The sequence below is a fragment of the Eleginops maclovinus genome, chromosome 6, assembly GCF_036324505.1.
Source record: "Eleginops maclovinus isolate JMC-PN-2008 ecotype Puerto Natales chromosome 6, JC_Emac_rtc_rv5, whole genome shotgun sequence".
NCBI classification, from domain to species: domain Eukaryota; kingdom Metazoa; phylum Chordata; class Actinopteri; order Perciformes; family Eleginopidae; genus Eleginops; species Eleginops maclovinus.
The window spans coordinates 409,368-425,431 of record NC_086354.1 but is presented as its reverse complement, the minus strand read 5'-3'; the positions used below and the strand labels follow the sequence as shown (position 1 = coordinate 425,431).

General features: G+C 40.3%; 1 protein-coding gene across 5 annotated transcripts in view; it reads left to right on the top strand.

Moving 5' to 3' along the window:
* Positions 1-43: 43 nt before the first annotated feature.
* LOC134866224 (nucleoprotein TPR-like) overlaps positions 44-16,064 on the top strand; it is a 39,033-nt gene continuing 23,012 nt past the window's right edge. For all 5 annotated transcript variants that reach the window (XM_063886267.1, XM_063886264.1, XM_063886266.1 and 2 more), the window contains exons 1-21: positions 44-281; positions 1,340-1,444; positions 1,560-1,624; positions 2,145-2,235; positions 2,441-2,544; positions 3,122-3,286; positions 3,839-3,931; positions 4,061-4,141; positions 4,259-4,346; positions 5,054-5,191; positions 5,295-5,389; positions 5,997-6,194; positions 6,347-6,454; positions 7,346-7,563; positions 8,174-8,337; positions 8,423-8,547; positions 10,038-10,186; positions 10,288-10,450; positions 14,243-14,377; positions 14,616-14,756; positions 15,638-15,878. In XM_063886267.1, coding sequence (XP_063742337.1) covers positions 131-281; positions 1,340-1,444; positions 1,560-1,624; positions 2,145-2,235; positions 2,441-2,544; positions 3,122-3,286; positions 3,839-3,931; positions 4,061-4,141; positions 4,259-4,346; positions 5,054-5,191; positions 5,295-5,389; positions 5,997-6,194; positions 6,347-6,454; positions 7,346-7,563; positions 8,174-8,337; positions 8,423-8,547; positions 10,038-10,186; positions 10,288-10,450; positions 14,243-14,377; positions 14,616-14,756; positions 15,638-15,878 — 2,818 coding nt within the window. In that variant the 5' untranslated portion in view covers positions 44-130. The remainder of the gene's footprint in view (positions 282-1,339; positions 1,445-1,559; positions 1,625-2,144; positions 2,236-2,440; positions 2,545-3,121; positions 3,287-3,838; positions 3,932-4,060; positions 4,142-4,258; positions 4,347-5,053; positions 5,192-5,294; positions 5,390-5,996; positions 6,195-6,346; positions 6,455-7,345; positions 7,564-8,173; positions 8,338-8,422; positions 8,548-10,037; positions 10,187-10,287; positions 10,451-14,242; positions 14,378-14,615; positions 14,757-15,637; positions 15,879-16,064) is intronic.

The window sequence follows — 16,064 nt, the reverse complement described above, 5'->3', positions numbered from 1 at the left end:
AATGGTTCCCGCTTTTGTATGAGTGTGCCTTGACACACTAGTTCAGCGGGTTTGTGGACAGTGCGACATTCTTTTTACAAGAGTTTTTGCAATTTACTGTTAATATTCAGGGGGACCGGAATAGGTGGAGATGGCGGCCGTCCTGCTGCAGGTTCTGGAGCGGGCAGAGTTGAATAAACTCCCAAAAGGAGCCCAGAACAAGCTCGAGAAGTTTGTTACGGAGCTGCAGAATGATAACGAGGCGCTCAGGACGCAACACGAGCGCTTCAAAGCTGACAGTGGTAGGTAGCAACACTTTAGAAAAAAGTAATAAGCTCGTTAGCATGTGTAAAGTGATTTAAAACCTCCTGCCAAACTCCAGTATGCTGCAAAGCTGTCTTCTGGTTAATTCGGCAACAGAAAAATCCGTGTGTGTCATCCTCAATGCCTAGAGCTTCCAGCTAATGTTAGCTTCAGAGGCTAACTTTAGCGGAAGATAATGAACATTGTGCCAACAGTTGTTTAACTTGGTATTATATTTAAGGAATATATCCAAGATCTGTTGAATTATTTCAGACTCAAGTCCAAATTCCCAAATATTTGTTCACAGTCCGTTATGTTTACAACATCACCCCAGTGAGCCTTTTTAAATTTGAGTGAAGTACATTTACTCAAGTACTGTACTTAAGTACAATTTTAAGGGACTTTACGTAAGTATTTATTTATTATTTTTGCCACTTTTGTACTCCTCACCCACTACAATTCGGAGGTAGATCGTGTACTTTTACTCCACTACATTTAATACCTTTAGTTACTTTACATATTTGGATTAATGATGTGAAATATAATTAACCTTTAAATCAGACTTTAGTTCCACCTGGAATAAATTCAGCAGCTACCCTGCAGTATACAAAGTAACAACCACATTAATGCATCAATAATTATAATCAAAACATTATTCTAAAAAGGGCAATCTGCATGATGAGTACTTTTACTTTTTCTATTGTATTTTAGGTTGTATATATTGATGCCAATACTTTTGTACTTGAGTAGCATTTGGATTGCAGCACTTTTGACTTCAACGTGTACTAGTAGTACAGTATCTTAGTACTTCTTCCACCTCTGCTTTTAGATTTAATGTTACTAAAATAAGCTCAGAGAAAATATACGGCTCATTCATACATCAGAACATGCAGCTTCCTTTTTATGATTTCTAAATATGTGTATATATATTTTTTATTACATATTTATTTATATTTCTCTGTATGTCCTGTGGCACATGAAGATAGCATTTGTTAGAGTGTTCTGATGTCTGATATGTGCCCTCATGTATTCTTGTTGATGTTCTCTGCCCCTACAGAACAGCAGTACTTTGACATTGAGAAGAGACTGGCTGAGAGTCAGGAGCAGATCCTGTCTACCACCAGAGACCTGCAGACACTCAGGGAGGAAAATAAAAAACTCAGTGAGCTCTCACACACACATATTGTTATCTTACAGTTTCTGTGGCACTAGTACTTCAAGTTAACAGTGACCACTTTGATGGTCACTGTTAACTATGTCTAATTGTCTTTCTGCAGATGAAGAGCTGAGCGCTCTCAAGGGAATTGAGGCAGAGACTCCTGAAGATAAGCCACCACAACAGGTATGCCTGTGCTCCTTATGGATATCCATTCATTCAAGTGTTTATAATGTTCTGATATTGTTTGTTTACAATGATGCTTATACAATACATTTCCCAGCAAGTTTGCGTTGTTATTTGTATTCAGTCACTTTGGTTTTTAAAGAAATAGCTGCGGTTTTTTCATTGTTTCAACTTTGTTTTAAAACACGCATTTCAATAAATGTAATTTTCGTTTCAGAAGGTAAGTTACATAGATGACGGATTAAAGAGTAAAGTTCACTGAATTTTACAATGTTGTTTTTAGATTTGGTAGAAAGCACATTCTTTTTTTCCCTCTAAATCACGTTATAGATGTTCACCTCTTAAATGTGTTGAGCAGATTCTCTAAACTGAGGTATTCTACATGTTTCTCAAATATAATTTACTACTATGATTGCAGTCATTAAAAGCTTATTGAGATTATTGAAAACTATGTTGTTCAACATTTTCTGAAAAATGTGCAGGCAGTATTAAATACCTTATGTTATGTTTGTGTCTACAGCAAACCAAGGCCAAGTATGAGATTGAGGCGGAGAAGAGGGAGCTGGCGAGGCTGCTGGAGAAGAGAATGCAGGAGGTGGAAAACCTCTCTGGTGAGAGCTCAGCTTGAACAAACTAACCTGGAAACACTGCTTGTTAATATTACTGTTTCCATAAGATGATATGTTTATACCGACAAATATCACACATTTTCTTAAGGTGATAAACAATCTAAATCAGAGACTAGATCCTTTATCCATAGGCGCTGGATTCAGAGGAGTTTTTAGTTTTTCAGATCAATGTTTTGTGTGTTTGCAGAGGATGTGAAGCGTCTGAATGAGAAGCTGACAGAGACCAGTAAGGTGAAGATGGAGCTGCAGCTGAAACTGGACAACATACAGTCCACTGAAGCTTCTGTACAGGTACGCACTGCATTCCATTGCAGCAGCACCAACAACAACAACGACAACAAAAACTCAGTCTAAATGCATAAAGCTGCAGTTTTACAAACAACCACTAGAGGTTAAAAACAACAAAAACACAAAAAATGCAAAGTATGTTGTGTTTATAACAGAAGTTACATTCTTCATGTCTAATGCAGCTTTCTCTAATGTTTGTATATATTTTGATATGCAAATATCCTGGCTAATCCTTTGGTGTATTTTCAGTGTTTCCAATTACTAATGACCGAACCGCATGTTTATGGCTTGTTCTCTCCACAAATGAGTTGCCAACGCAGATACAAAGACTCTGAATCTAAATGCATGTCCCTGTTCAGCTTACTGTTAATGTGCGGTTTTTTTGTGATGTATAGTCCACTTGCAATCAGATGACAAAAGATGCATGTTTATGCAAGGTCTAAAAGGGCCAGAGTTTAACTGATCACTCATCCTCAGTACATAAATCAGGTTTATGCACAATAATGTACAGTGCAAACCACAAAGCTCAGATTATTAATTTTTTTTTGGTGATTGTATATCTTGGGTTTGTATGTTTTAGCACCGAGAGAAGCGTATGGAGCAGGAGAAAGAGTTGCATGAGAAGAAAATCAAGTGGTTAACGGAACAGCTGAAGACCAAAACTGAAGAGCTGCTGAACACCAACAGAGAGAAAGGCAAAGAGATACTGGAACTGCAGGGAGGTCTGAAGAACACCAAGGAGCAGGTAACACAGTACACACATACAGTAAAGATGTATAAACTCAGCAGAGTGGGATATATGCAGCTAGTAATGCCATTGACAAAATATCAGAATCTAAATTCAAGTAGGTTTTAACATGCATAAAGTGCACTTTGGTGTAGTTTTGCATATAAATTAAAAGTGAAAGTATAGCAAAAATCAAGAACCATGAATATATTTTAAAAATGCATCCAATAAAATATGAACAATAATACCTTAAAAATACATAATGTAGAATTGAATGAAAGCACAACACATTAATGAAAAAAAAAAGGTTTTGCATATTTTAAGATTTTGTGCAGAAATGTGCAACAGTTGTCCGAGGAATCTATAAGTGTTGACAGAACAAATTATAAAAGTATTTTCCCTAAATCTGAGGGATAGAACAATTGCGAGAAGAAAACAAATCAAGGGATATAACACAAGTACTCCCCACACATCTGCCCCACAGAGACCTGGTATTAGTTAAACAAATGATGTGGCCACAAACAGGAAATATTCAAATGTGATCTTTCTGCCCTCGGCTCTCTTCTACAGGTGACCAGCCTGGAAAGACAGCTGACCTCTCTGAAGCAAACCAGTGAAAGCCAGAGTAAACGAGCGGACGATCTCAACAACAAACTAAAGCAGGTAATACAGACACACAGTGTGGTCTCATCGATAAGTGAAAATTAGACTAGAAAGGGCATCTTAAAAGATGCGCTGGAATGTATACATATGTAGTGTTGTTCATTTTTTCTGATGCGAATGTCTCTCCAGTCTAAAGACGAGCTGAGTGCCATGGAGGAGAAATACCGCAACGAGCTCAACGCTCACATGAAGCTGTCTTCCCTTTACAAGGTGAGAATCAGCGCACGTGTGATGAGTATATACTATTCTAAATATATTCCATTCTATTCTTTCAGTTTTGTACTGTTATGTTTTTCCATGAGTGTGATGTGTGTGTTCTCCCTGTAGGGGTCAGCGGTGGACACAGAGGCAAAGAATCAAGAGCTGAGCAGAGCCCTGGAGGAGCTTGGCAAGCTGGTCAAAGACACCGGGGAAGGTAGCCTACGCTTTTGGTTGTTTTTTTAGAAAAGTCCTTTACACCTGCACATGTGTACTGCAGTTAATCCACTTAATTAATTTCTGAATGGCTTCTCTTTTGTGAAACTATTATCCTGAGAAGCCTTTTCCCACCATGACAATGGCCAGACTTGCAGACAAAAAGCTATGGGATTTTTCCATTGGATTTTGGCATATTGCAGAATATAAAGTCTGATTATCTGCAGGATAATCTCCACATCTTAACTCAACCTAATGATTTTTGAAGCATAAATGCAATCACCAGGAGTAGAAAAGCTAATGTAATTTTATAAAGGAACTACATAAGTCACATGACTTCATGTCACCACCGCTAAGCTCAAGTCGCCTATGATCGGTTGGATGATGTTGAGTAGTTTCATTTAGTCACTTGTTAACAGCCTCAGTTTTTTTTTTTTACAAATAGGAGCTTCAGACATGCACCAGTGGGGTATTTATTGATGTATGTTATGTTGTAGAACAAAACATGACAATCACATAAGTTTGTGTTTAACGAGATTTCCTTGGGTGTCAGGAAAGGCGCCTAAAATAAAATGTATTATTATTATTATTATTATTATTAATAATAATAATAATAATAATAATTAAAGAGTGTAGATGATGCCACCCTTGTGTGTGTCAGGCATAAAGGTATTCCTGTGTGATGGATCACACTGTCTGTCTCTGCAGCCAATAAGGCTCTGGAGAAGAAGGTGTCCGAGGGAGAAGAAGTGAAGACGCGGCTTGAGGCAGAGCTCAGAGAGAAGCTCAAGAAAATGGAGAAGGAGCTGGAAAACGCCACGATGAAGGCCGCTGGCAAACACTGCTGTAAGAACACACACATTTCTATCAGACTTTCATATCTACACGAACAGCATCATGTGTGTATAGTAGGTGTTAGAACAAGTTTATGAGCTGTGTTCTTGTCCAGGTGTGCCCTCTCTGACTGAAGAGCAGTTGGACGCCCTTTGTCCGTCAGCTGCCAACATCGCTGCCATCGTCAAGCCCGGCATGAAGTTCTTTGATGTGAGTTTGAGACATACAGGGGGGGCTGGATGATAGTTTTCAATGTATGCATAATCACCTATAAAATTAAGTTACATTGATATTTTAAAATGTGTTCCACTGTTTTAAACTGTGAGTCAAAGGTCGATGAGCTCCTGTATAGATCACATTGTAGAGCTGATGGCAATGTCCTACCATTTACTGGCTGGTTCATCATCAGTTTAGCTCTATGGTTCTACGGTTATATAAGCTGGTGGTTGTATAAATCCAATCAATAGAATAAGGGTTGTGTATTGGCTCGTGTAACACTGCTTCACACCTGATATTAAACAGAAATTAAAATATGACTTCACCCACAAAATAATACTCACCCTCTGTGACCTTTTTAACTATTAGGAAAACGTTTATTTTGCATGCCACAGTTAAACGAGAATACAAAAACTGAGAAATATTCATTAATTGAAATAAATGGGATCACTTCTAACATCATGTTAAACGCATATTAGATCAACAAAGGTTTCTTCAAGAATTCAAGGTCACACAGGATGAGTAGCTCGTATTCACCCTGTGTGTTTTTGATATGAGTGACATTGTCTTCATCATTCATTCTTCTCTGTCTTGTGTGTAGCTGTATAATGCATATGCAGAGTGCCAGACACACCTCCAGCTGGAGAAGCAGGAGACCCGCAGAGTGAGCAGAGTTCTGGATGAGATTGTCATGGAGGTGGAGTCCAAGGCTCCGGTCCTGAAGCGTCAGAGGGAGGAGTACGAGAGCATGCAGAGGTCTATGGCCTCACTGTGCAACAAGCTGGAGCAGGCCCGAACGGTTAGCAAGGAGTTCACATTCACTCTGTTGGTCACATTCTATACATGTATTCTATCTACATGTATTATCAAGAAGTAATTATTCACCTTTTCACATCTAGAAAACAACATATTTTGTAAAGTTTAACATGACGCGCTTTGTCTTTTCATCAGGAGATCTACAGTTTGCAGAAAGATAAAGAGGAGGCCAACCAGCGCTGTGATTCCATAGAGAGAGAAAAACAGAGGATAGAAAGACAGCTAGAGGATACATCTACACAGGTACACACAAGAATTCTGACTAGATCCATATTCCTATTCTTTCAATATGATCATTCAGTATACGGGCTGAGGCTGAACAAAGAGCCACAAGGAACTAAACACAGGAAAAACCCTGACACGCAAGAACATTTGCATTCCATTGCTTGTGTGTGCATTTTAACATTTACTCCTCTTAAAAACACACAATCTGTACCACTAACCTAATTATAAAGCTCTGGATGTGCAGGCTCCCGCCTCTCTGTCAGGTGTTTTAATTGATTACCAATCATGTAAATAGGGAATTAAAACAAATGTTTTCTTAAAGTAATCATGATGAAAATTCAAAACTAGAAGGATGAGTGCCACCCCCCCAATCAGATATGCTCTAAATATAAGAGGTTCTTCCTTGGCCCATGGATCACCCTTACATATACTACCATGAACATTGAGCCAGCAGTGTGAAGTAATCCTTCTCATGATGGAAAGACTTTTTTGAGCAATAATACTTGAAAACAGAAAGAGGCTGCTGGATGTTCCAACGGATATCTTACAATACCTAAAAAGGCTTAGCCAAGGAAAACGGAAGGTGAACAACACAAGCAAATACAAGTATGCAGTCACAGGCTGGCCATCAACATATCTGCCTGCAGACATATTCACAGGCGCCATATAACAAATATGATGTGTCAAAGCTATGCCTGGTGTCACCCATCAGTGAACATCACATACTTTAATAATTCCCTACATGAAAAGGTCATTATAATATCAAACTCTATCAAAATTAAATTAAATTAATTAGTGTTGCTCATGATATAAAGCAGAGAGTCTTACGCCTACTTAACAGAGGTAACGAAAGGAGATCTCTGCTGATTGGTGCAGAGGATTTCACGAATAACTGCGTCCCTCTTCCAGGTGTGTACTCTTCTGGTGCAGTTGGAGGAAGCTAGTGGTAATAAGGTGACCAAGGACGGCGGCAGCTCCACTAACATCTCCGGTAGCTCGGAGGTCACCAGTCCGCTGTCCTTCCGCAGCGTGGAGGAGCTGCAGAAGCAGAACCAAAGCCTGCTGAGAAGGCTGAGGGAGCTGGAGGAGGAGAAGGACCTGCAGAAGAGCCAAGTCACATCAGCGCGGTAAGAACTGCTATTAATGCAACAACAAAACAACAGCAACTGACTACTAGTGTTTGCCTAAGGTGTACTTATAATTACATTGTAGCCCACAAGGTTCCAGGTAACATAAAGTAAGATGCGTGGTTTAGCAATTGCACATTTAAGTATTTTATGTTTTTATTGGGATAGAGCGCAAGAAAAGAGTCGGTGAGTTGGTGCTCTATGAGAAGGAAGCTCTATATTGAAGGATTAAACAACATAAAGTAAACATAAGTCTCTTGATTGAAAAAAAGTTAAATAAACTGACATAATCACAGCAGAATATAATAAATCCGAAGTGAGCAAACCTCAAAGGAAGACATGCACTGATTAACAGAAACATAAAATATTCTATTTGATTATAGAGCATATTTTTCAATATAGCTAGATTTTCTGTAATTTTTCACCTCTGTTACACACATTTTGATCGTTCTGTGTAAATGCATTCAAATGCTGTTATCATGGACACGTTAATGGAACCCACTCATGTGCTTGTGCTTTGATTCCTGCCGTACAGTTAGATCAGGTGAAATGCAGAATTAATGAGCAGTAAAGCTATTTTATTTTGAACTTGAGCTCTGTCTCACTCTAGTGTGTCCGAGCTGGAGGCGAGTGTGGATAAGCTTCAGAAGGAAGTGGAACAGCTGAGAGAGCAGAGGAACCAGCAGAAACAGCTGGCTGACTCCAACGCCCGGCAGAGAGACATGTTCAAGGCCCTACTCACTCAGAGCACCGGCTTCAGCCTGCCCCCCCAAGGTCCCTGGAAGATGCTAACACTTATTGTCCTTTCTCAACATTCAGTGACACTGTGTTTTTAGAATGAAGTCATGTGTGTCTGCAGGTCTGGATTCTCCTTCTCAACCTGCACCTGTTAGGCCATCAGTTCCGGCTACTCGCTCTACCCCTCAGAGAGCTGCTGCTGCTGAGTCGGCACAGACCGCTCAGACTAAAGCTGCCTTAAAACAGGTACACACACACACACACACACACACACACACACACACACACACACACACACACACACACACACACACAGACACAGAGAGAACATAAAACAGAACTAAAGAGTAAAATATATAGTGCTCCTCGTAAACGAGTACATCCCCTTCGAAAAGTAACATTTTAAACAATATCTCAATGAACACAAAAACATTTTCCAAAATGTTGACAAGACTAAGTTTAATATAACGCTCCTGTCGAGGTGTTAACTTCCGTGGATGACCTGGACGTCTCTGTGAGATGGTTGCAGCTCCATTTTTAAAAGTTTTTGTACCGCTTTTGCTACAGTATTCTGACTGATAAGTACAGCTTTGGTGATCTTCTTGTAGCCTTCACCTTTGCGGAGTAAAGAAATTATTTTCTTTCTCAGGTCTTGTGACATTTGTCTTTCATGTGGTGCCATTGCTAACAACATGAAATGGGAAGGGGTTTTCTTTAAGCAACACCCTTTTATAGTCAGCTGTCTGCTGGACACCTGTGTAATGAGTAATTAGACTCACCTGTCGTTGATTATTGTTAAATTAGACATTTGTAGTCTAAAATTTAGCTTTGCTCAAGAGACTTTCAGTGGGGTGTACTCATTTTTGCATCACCCTTATTTGAGTAAAACTGAAAAATGTGTAATCTAAGTTATATTATTAACCTTACTTTCATGTTATCAGTTAAACAGATGTTATATTAAACTTAGTCTTGTCAACATTTTGGAAAATGTTTTTGTGTTCATTGAGATATTGTTTAAAATGTTACCTTTCAAAGGGGGTGTACTCATTTACGCTGAGCACTGTACATGTAGACAGTGAAAGATAAGATTCAGTCGACTATCACAATAATAAACACAATGGAGGGCAAAATTACAAGACAAAATATAAAAGAAGTATGCAAGGAATAGCATATTTAATTAACTATACATGTAAAATGTACAGTGTCCAATTATTAAAAGATAAACTATGGAGCTGTGAGCTCTCTGCTAGCCAGAGGTGAGTTGTTATACAGTGTTATGGCTGTTCCTCTTTCTCTTTATGCTCTCCTGTGACAGATGCACAAAGAGGGGGTGGGGCTATCTCCATCTAAATACCTAGTTACACAAAACAAAGTCCTGCTGCTTTTTACATGTTGTGAAAGTTTATGTCTGGAAACTAAACACTTGTCTGGGTTAGAACATCATCTGGAGGAACAAACTGCTCTAAATAACTGCACACACTGTTACTAGCACATCACAAAGTAGGCTCATACATATTCTCTGCTAAAGGGATATGAAGCCAAAATTGACATATTTAGCAGTGATTTTTTTGCATTGAACATATCAAAAGACTGCGTGAAAAAAACGCATGGCGATAGCAATTAGTGATACTGAGTTTGTTTTATCCATGTCTGTGCATTGACTTCAAAAGAGTTGGTTTGCGTCCCATGTGAATGCATGAAAGCTGTTCTGACCGGATGTCTTTGTGCTTCTCCAGCTGAATGACGCCTTCACTCTGTATAAGAAGGAGAAGGCAGAGAACGACAGGATGTTGAATGAAACCAACGACCGGCTGCAGAAGCAGCTCACTGATCTCCGCTCCAGCCACGCCAAACTCACTTCTCAACTGGAGTTCAGCAGCAAGAGGTTTGACAAGTCCATGCTACTGCAACCCCTGCCTCATTTTCAGCCCCTGCACGTGTTTTTTATGCTCTATGTTTGTTCCGTTTTTCTCTTTGTATTTGTAGGTACGAGATGCTCCAGGACACTGTGTCAGCCTACCGCAGAGAGATCTCCGCCCTACAGGACAGGAACCAAAAGATGGCGTGCACTGCCCAACGGCACGAGCAAATCATCCACACCATGAACCAGGACCTGCGGCAGGCTAACGAGAAACTGGCACTGGAAGAGGTGAGGAAGAGGAGAAACTTATTTATCTTAACGATAATTCGAACATCTGGCTTTCCTTCAACAGGAAAATACACAATTAGTATTTATTCCCAGAAAACAATATTTAGGATTAGTCACTTCATTTATCATCTCCAGCTCAAATGGGATGTGATAGAAACATGACAAGCTCATTTCCCCCCTTTTCAGCACTCTGTGTCACATGCGTAATCAAAGTGACTATACTATAGATCAGCAGTCCCCAACCTTTTCAGCGCCACGGACCGGTTTAACGTCAGATAATATTTTCACGAACCGGGCTTTAAGGTGTGACGGATAAATACAACAAAATAAAAATGACAACTGGCATAAAAACTGTGGTATATTGTAAATATAATAATAAACATGAATCCACTGTGAACTCGTATGCAACTTTATTAGCAGCGTCCTCGTAACATCGCGCCAACCACATAACATGAATAACATCCTCTCTGCCCCCTAACCCGAACGCTCTCTGACTCTGGTCGCTATGGTGACGTTTAAACTTGCCTTAAAAATAAGATACAGATACACAACAAAAACGAGTGCATGACATTTTTAGCTCACCATAACGCTACATCAATGGGAGCCTTGAGCTTGTTTCTCTGCAACGAGACGGTCCCATCTAGGGACAATGACACCCGAAGTGTGTTGCTTATGTCCAGTCTACTCCGTAGCTTTGTTTTGGTTGCTGTCACTGCAGAAAACCCAGTTTCACACAGATATGATGTCGGAAATGGCAACAGGGTTTTCAGTGCTGTTGTGGCAATCTCAGGGTATTCTGCCATGATTTTAATCCAGATCACCGGCAGAGTTGTTGTCTCGAACAGACTTTTAATGCCGCCGTCATTTGCGATCTCCAGCAGCTGATCTTCTTCTCGCACAGACATGCTGGATTCACCTGGTTTGTTCATAAATGGGTCGCGGTTCCATTCCTTGGTAGTTCATGGGTCTTTTGTGGTTGGGAAGTAGCGCTCGAACTTGTTTAAAAGCAAAGATAGGTGATCGTGCATCAGCTGGGAGAATGACGGCTCAGGCTCAGTCTCACCGAAAATCCCCGATAATGTTTGAATATGTCCAATATGCCTCTGTTCGCGCCGTCCCCACAAATCCAGTTTGACTTTAAATGCAGCTACTTTATCTGCCAACTTGAAGACACTTGTCATTTTCCCTTGAAGTGACAGATTAAGTTCATTGAGCAGGTTGAATATGTCGCATAAGTAAGCTAGTTTTGCGACCCATTCCTCGTCACTGAAATGTGCTGCCAGCGGTGACTTCTTTTCTGAGAGAAATCTCTGCAGCGGCTCTCGTAATTCAAACACTCTGTCCAACGATTTCCCTCGGGATAACCATCTTATTTCTTTGTATAAGAGAAGGCGTCTATGCTCCACGTCCATCTCCTCACAAAGCTGCTCGAACAGGCGAGAGTTAAGAGCGTGTGCTTTGATGTGGTTAATAACTTTAACAACATCATTTAATACGCTTTTAAGTTCCGGTGGCATTTTTCGGCTAGCCAGCATTTCTCTGTGAATGACACAATGCGTAGATTCACACTCCTTAATCAAAGCAGTTAAACCAGACCGCCATCCAGTCATGGCAGCAGCTCCGTCTGTGCATATGCCGACACAAAAGGACCATTTCAGTTTCCCTGACATATGGTTATATGTCAGATATTATTAGATAGATAGATTGATAGATAGATTATATGTCACAGCCACAGAACTCTTCAAGTCGTTGGATGGTTATCCAGCGACTTGAAGAGTTCTGTGGTTTTGGTTGGCAACGATAGTGCACATAACATATCCTCATGCACATCCTCCTGATAAAGGTAGCGCACATAAACAAGTAGCATTGCCTTGTTGTCAACATCTGTGGACTCGTCAACCTGGAGTGCGTACCACGGTGATGTATTAATCCTTTCCAGCAATTGTGTCTCAATGTCTTCTGATATTTTCTCAATGCGCCGAGTGACCTTGCTAGCGGACAGAGGCTCCTGTGTTATGATTTTATCCTCGCCTAGAAGTTCACGGCAAATGTCTTTAGTGGCGTGCAGGATCAATTCTACACCAATAGTGAATGGCTTCTTAGCCTTAGCAATACGGTTAGCCACCAAGTATGATGCTCTTAGTGCACTCGCATTTGTTGATGTGGTGGCCCTCACTAATTTTTTCTGTCATTCGTGTTCCCGTTTTTTTCTTTCAAAATACTCTGAGGGCTTGTCTTTTAATGCAGGGTGCTTGGTCTCCAAGTGGCGAAGCAGTTTTGAAGGCTTCATTGCCTCATTAGAGAGCCGATCACCGCATAATACACAGAGAGGGCTTGGTGCGTGGGAATCACTTGTCGCGATGAATCCATATTTTAAGTAGCACTCCTGGTATTGCCTGTTATATGCAGCTTTCTTTTTCTTGGAAGTCGTAGGCTCTTCTTTCGTCTCCTCACTGAGTCTTTTCCCCTTCGCAAAGAAACTTTCCAAATACGACTGTTTTTTATTCATTTTGCTAGCTTGTGGGTTACATTTTAGCATGAGAATCCGGTCATTTTTCAAAATAAAAGATTGTTATGACTCAGACAGTAAATAAAACGGAAATAATGTAAGTTATTCATTCTTGCTGTGCGGCCCGGTACCAAATGACCGGTCCGTGGCCCGGGGGTTCGTGACCTCTGCTATAGATAACTTTTAGCAGGGTTTGGAGCAGTATAACAATTTATTGATGAACAAAACATAAATCATTTACATTTTGTATGCATTGCTCAAAGCCAAATAAACTGTAATTGTATTTTGCTTGTAGTGGCCGTTTCAATCAGTCCAAAGTTTCTAGGCACTATCTGCAATGTATCTTGGTTCTGAGTCGCGTTCCAATTACTTCCAAACGTTTTTTAAGACCCAATGTAGTCACGGGAGGCAGGTAAAACTTGAACGAAGGTTTATTCAAAATAAAGTACAACGTCACCGTAGGTGATTTTCATCCACAAATACGTCTCGTCCGGTCCAATACCGACTTGAAGTTTTGATACAACACGTAACACGTAACAGTAAACGCGGTCAAAAACGTATTGCGATCCAATCTTGCAGACTTCCAGCATCTAACTAGCCTAGCATAGCTCCTAAAACTCTGCCTTGAAAACTGCGTTTAAGGCCCTAATTCCATGTTGGAAATAGGAACACCTAGCATTTTATATGAAAAAGTAGTAAACAGAAACATAACCTTAGCATAATCCACCTATATCACTGTATACAAAACTATACAAAAATGATAGTATAAATGAAATACTATTTAGAACCATGTAATATGTCAAGCCAACATAAACATTTTCCCCAAATATGACTGTGTGTTTAATTGGCTCTAACATTGCTGATTATCAAAAAGTAAAATAAAACCCATCAGAAACGTTCATTTAAAAAAAAAATTCTTTCCAGTGTTCAAATGATCATCATTAGAAAAAAATCAGATTTTCAGCACAGCCCTGACGTTAGACGTGACGCACCAGGAAAATGTGGTTTTTACATTTATATGGGTACAATGGAACTTTTGTCTTTTATTGTGACGTCTGAATAAAAAGTTTTAACTGCTAAACAAATCTATTGTCATTGGCATGTTCATACCCCGAAACGGATTATACTTCCCCACCTATGAACAACCAGCGAGCTAAATCTATTTCTCTGTATTTAGTGACTACCAAAAAACTAAGGTTTTCCCATCTTAGAAATTTTGCCCTGCACCTTTTTATCTGGTTCCCGATAATAACCGGATGAGTTTATTCCCCCTCTGTGTGCAGGTGCGCGTAGAGAACTTGACCAAAGAAAAAGACATGTTGAGACAAGCAGAGAGTCGACTCAGTCGAGAGAAGGAATCCATTATGGTGGAGCAACGCAACCAGAACCTGCTGCTCACCAACCTGAAGACCATACAGGTACCCGAACAGAGGACACTAGACCTCTCACCTCTCCTCTTGTTTATTTTTCGCAATAAACCTGTATTTATGATGTGGTATAATGAAATGTTACTGTTTAATGGCAGAAAGTCATGAAGGGGCTTTGACACTATAAAACAATCATTCGATACCCCTGTATGGTGCAACAAGATGGCAAACATTCATCTTATTCTAACAATTTCTCCTTTCCCCCTCCCCCTCTCTTTAATGGTTCTAGTTGACGATGGAGCGCACAGAGACAGAGACTCGCCAGAGACTGAACAACAAGGTGGAGCATTTGGAGGCTGAACTGGCAGCAATGAAGACCAAGCAGGACCAGGAAGTAGCACAGAGACACGCCCTGGGGCGCACCATGGACGTATGTAGAACATTTACATTTAGTACATTTGATTGTTTGTGTGTATACATGACTGTTTAAAAGTTTGGAATCTTCTGCCGCAAAGCTAGATGAGGTCCAGGCAGATGTCTAGGACAACAATTCTTCTTCAATTCTATTTTTCAGTGGTGGCTCATGCTTTTAGGTTGCGGAACAAGCTGCTTTACAGCTACATGTTATTGTGTACATGGAGAAAAAGACACTCTGCAATAGTTCAACTACACTGATGTCAAGGGCAAAAAGAGAAGAAGATCCCTCTGAGCACTGTTAAATAATAGTAGATAAATCAATCATCATGGATAAGCATATTAGCAGAGCTCTTATAGAGGTTCAGAAGTGAGTTGTGTAGCAGGCAGCAGTAGACCAGAAACAGTTGTGCTATGCAAGGTGAGATTATGTTTATATTAAGAACAGCAACAGCTTTCTGTAAGTGTTGGGTGACAATAATCTCTAAAACATCTGGAATTAAGGTAATTTGTTGCTTTACCTAAACACTACTTTAAACTTCAAAAAAGAAGTAGATAGTAAATTTAGGGTTAGTGTCATTGGATTTGGATCAATTGTAAAATCCCTGTTTAATCCTCAACATTGAATACACTGCTAAGAATTCCCTAAATATTCATAGCATCATTTTACCTTTGTGTTTTAATAATGGTTGAGGGTTACTCAGTTTTGTAGTTTAAAAAACATGTTAAAAATCCAAGTTTGAACCGTGTTCTCCTGCAAAACCGTGGGGAACATGTAATCATTGAATTCCTTTGTTTGCAGCCAACAAAACATCAATGTAACGGCTGATTCTAAACTTTTGATCGATGCCATTAAGTGTTGTTGGACCTGGCAAGTAACCCCCCCTCCCTCCACAGGCTCAGTTATTAGAGGCTAAGAAGCAGCTGGAGACCCAGAACACCTTGCAGCAGAAGACCAGGGAGTTGTTGCGCAGCTCTGAGCAGCAGGTAGCAGCTCTGAAAGCTCAGCTGGCCTCTGCTGCTGCTGCTGCTGCTGCTGCTGCTGGTGGTGGTCCATCCTCTGAGGCTGGCACCCCACCCAGCAGCATCCCCTCCACCCCAGCTACCAGAGCTGCAGGCCTCCGAGCACCACTCAGAGGTAAACAGCAGCACTCGCTGATCGACGTATGTGGACAGACTTCTGAGACATGATGTTTTCAGTTCAGTGGTGATAGGTGTCTAACGCTATTATTGTGACATTAAAGCCAGACACGGTATGAAAAAGCGCTTGGGGCGTTTGTTTTAGAACATGTCTTATTCCAAACAAGTAAGAAAACATAAGAAA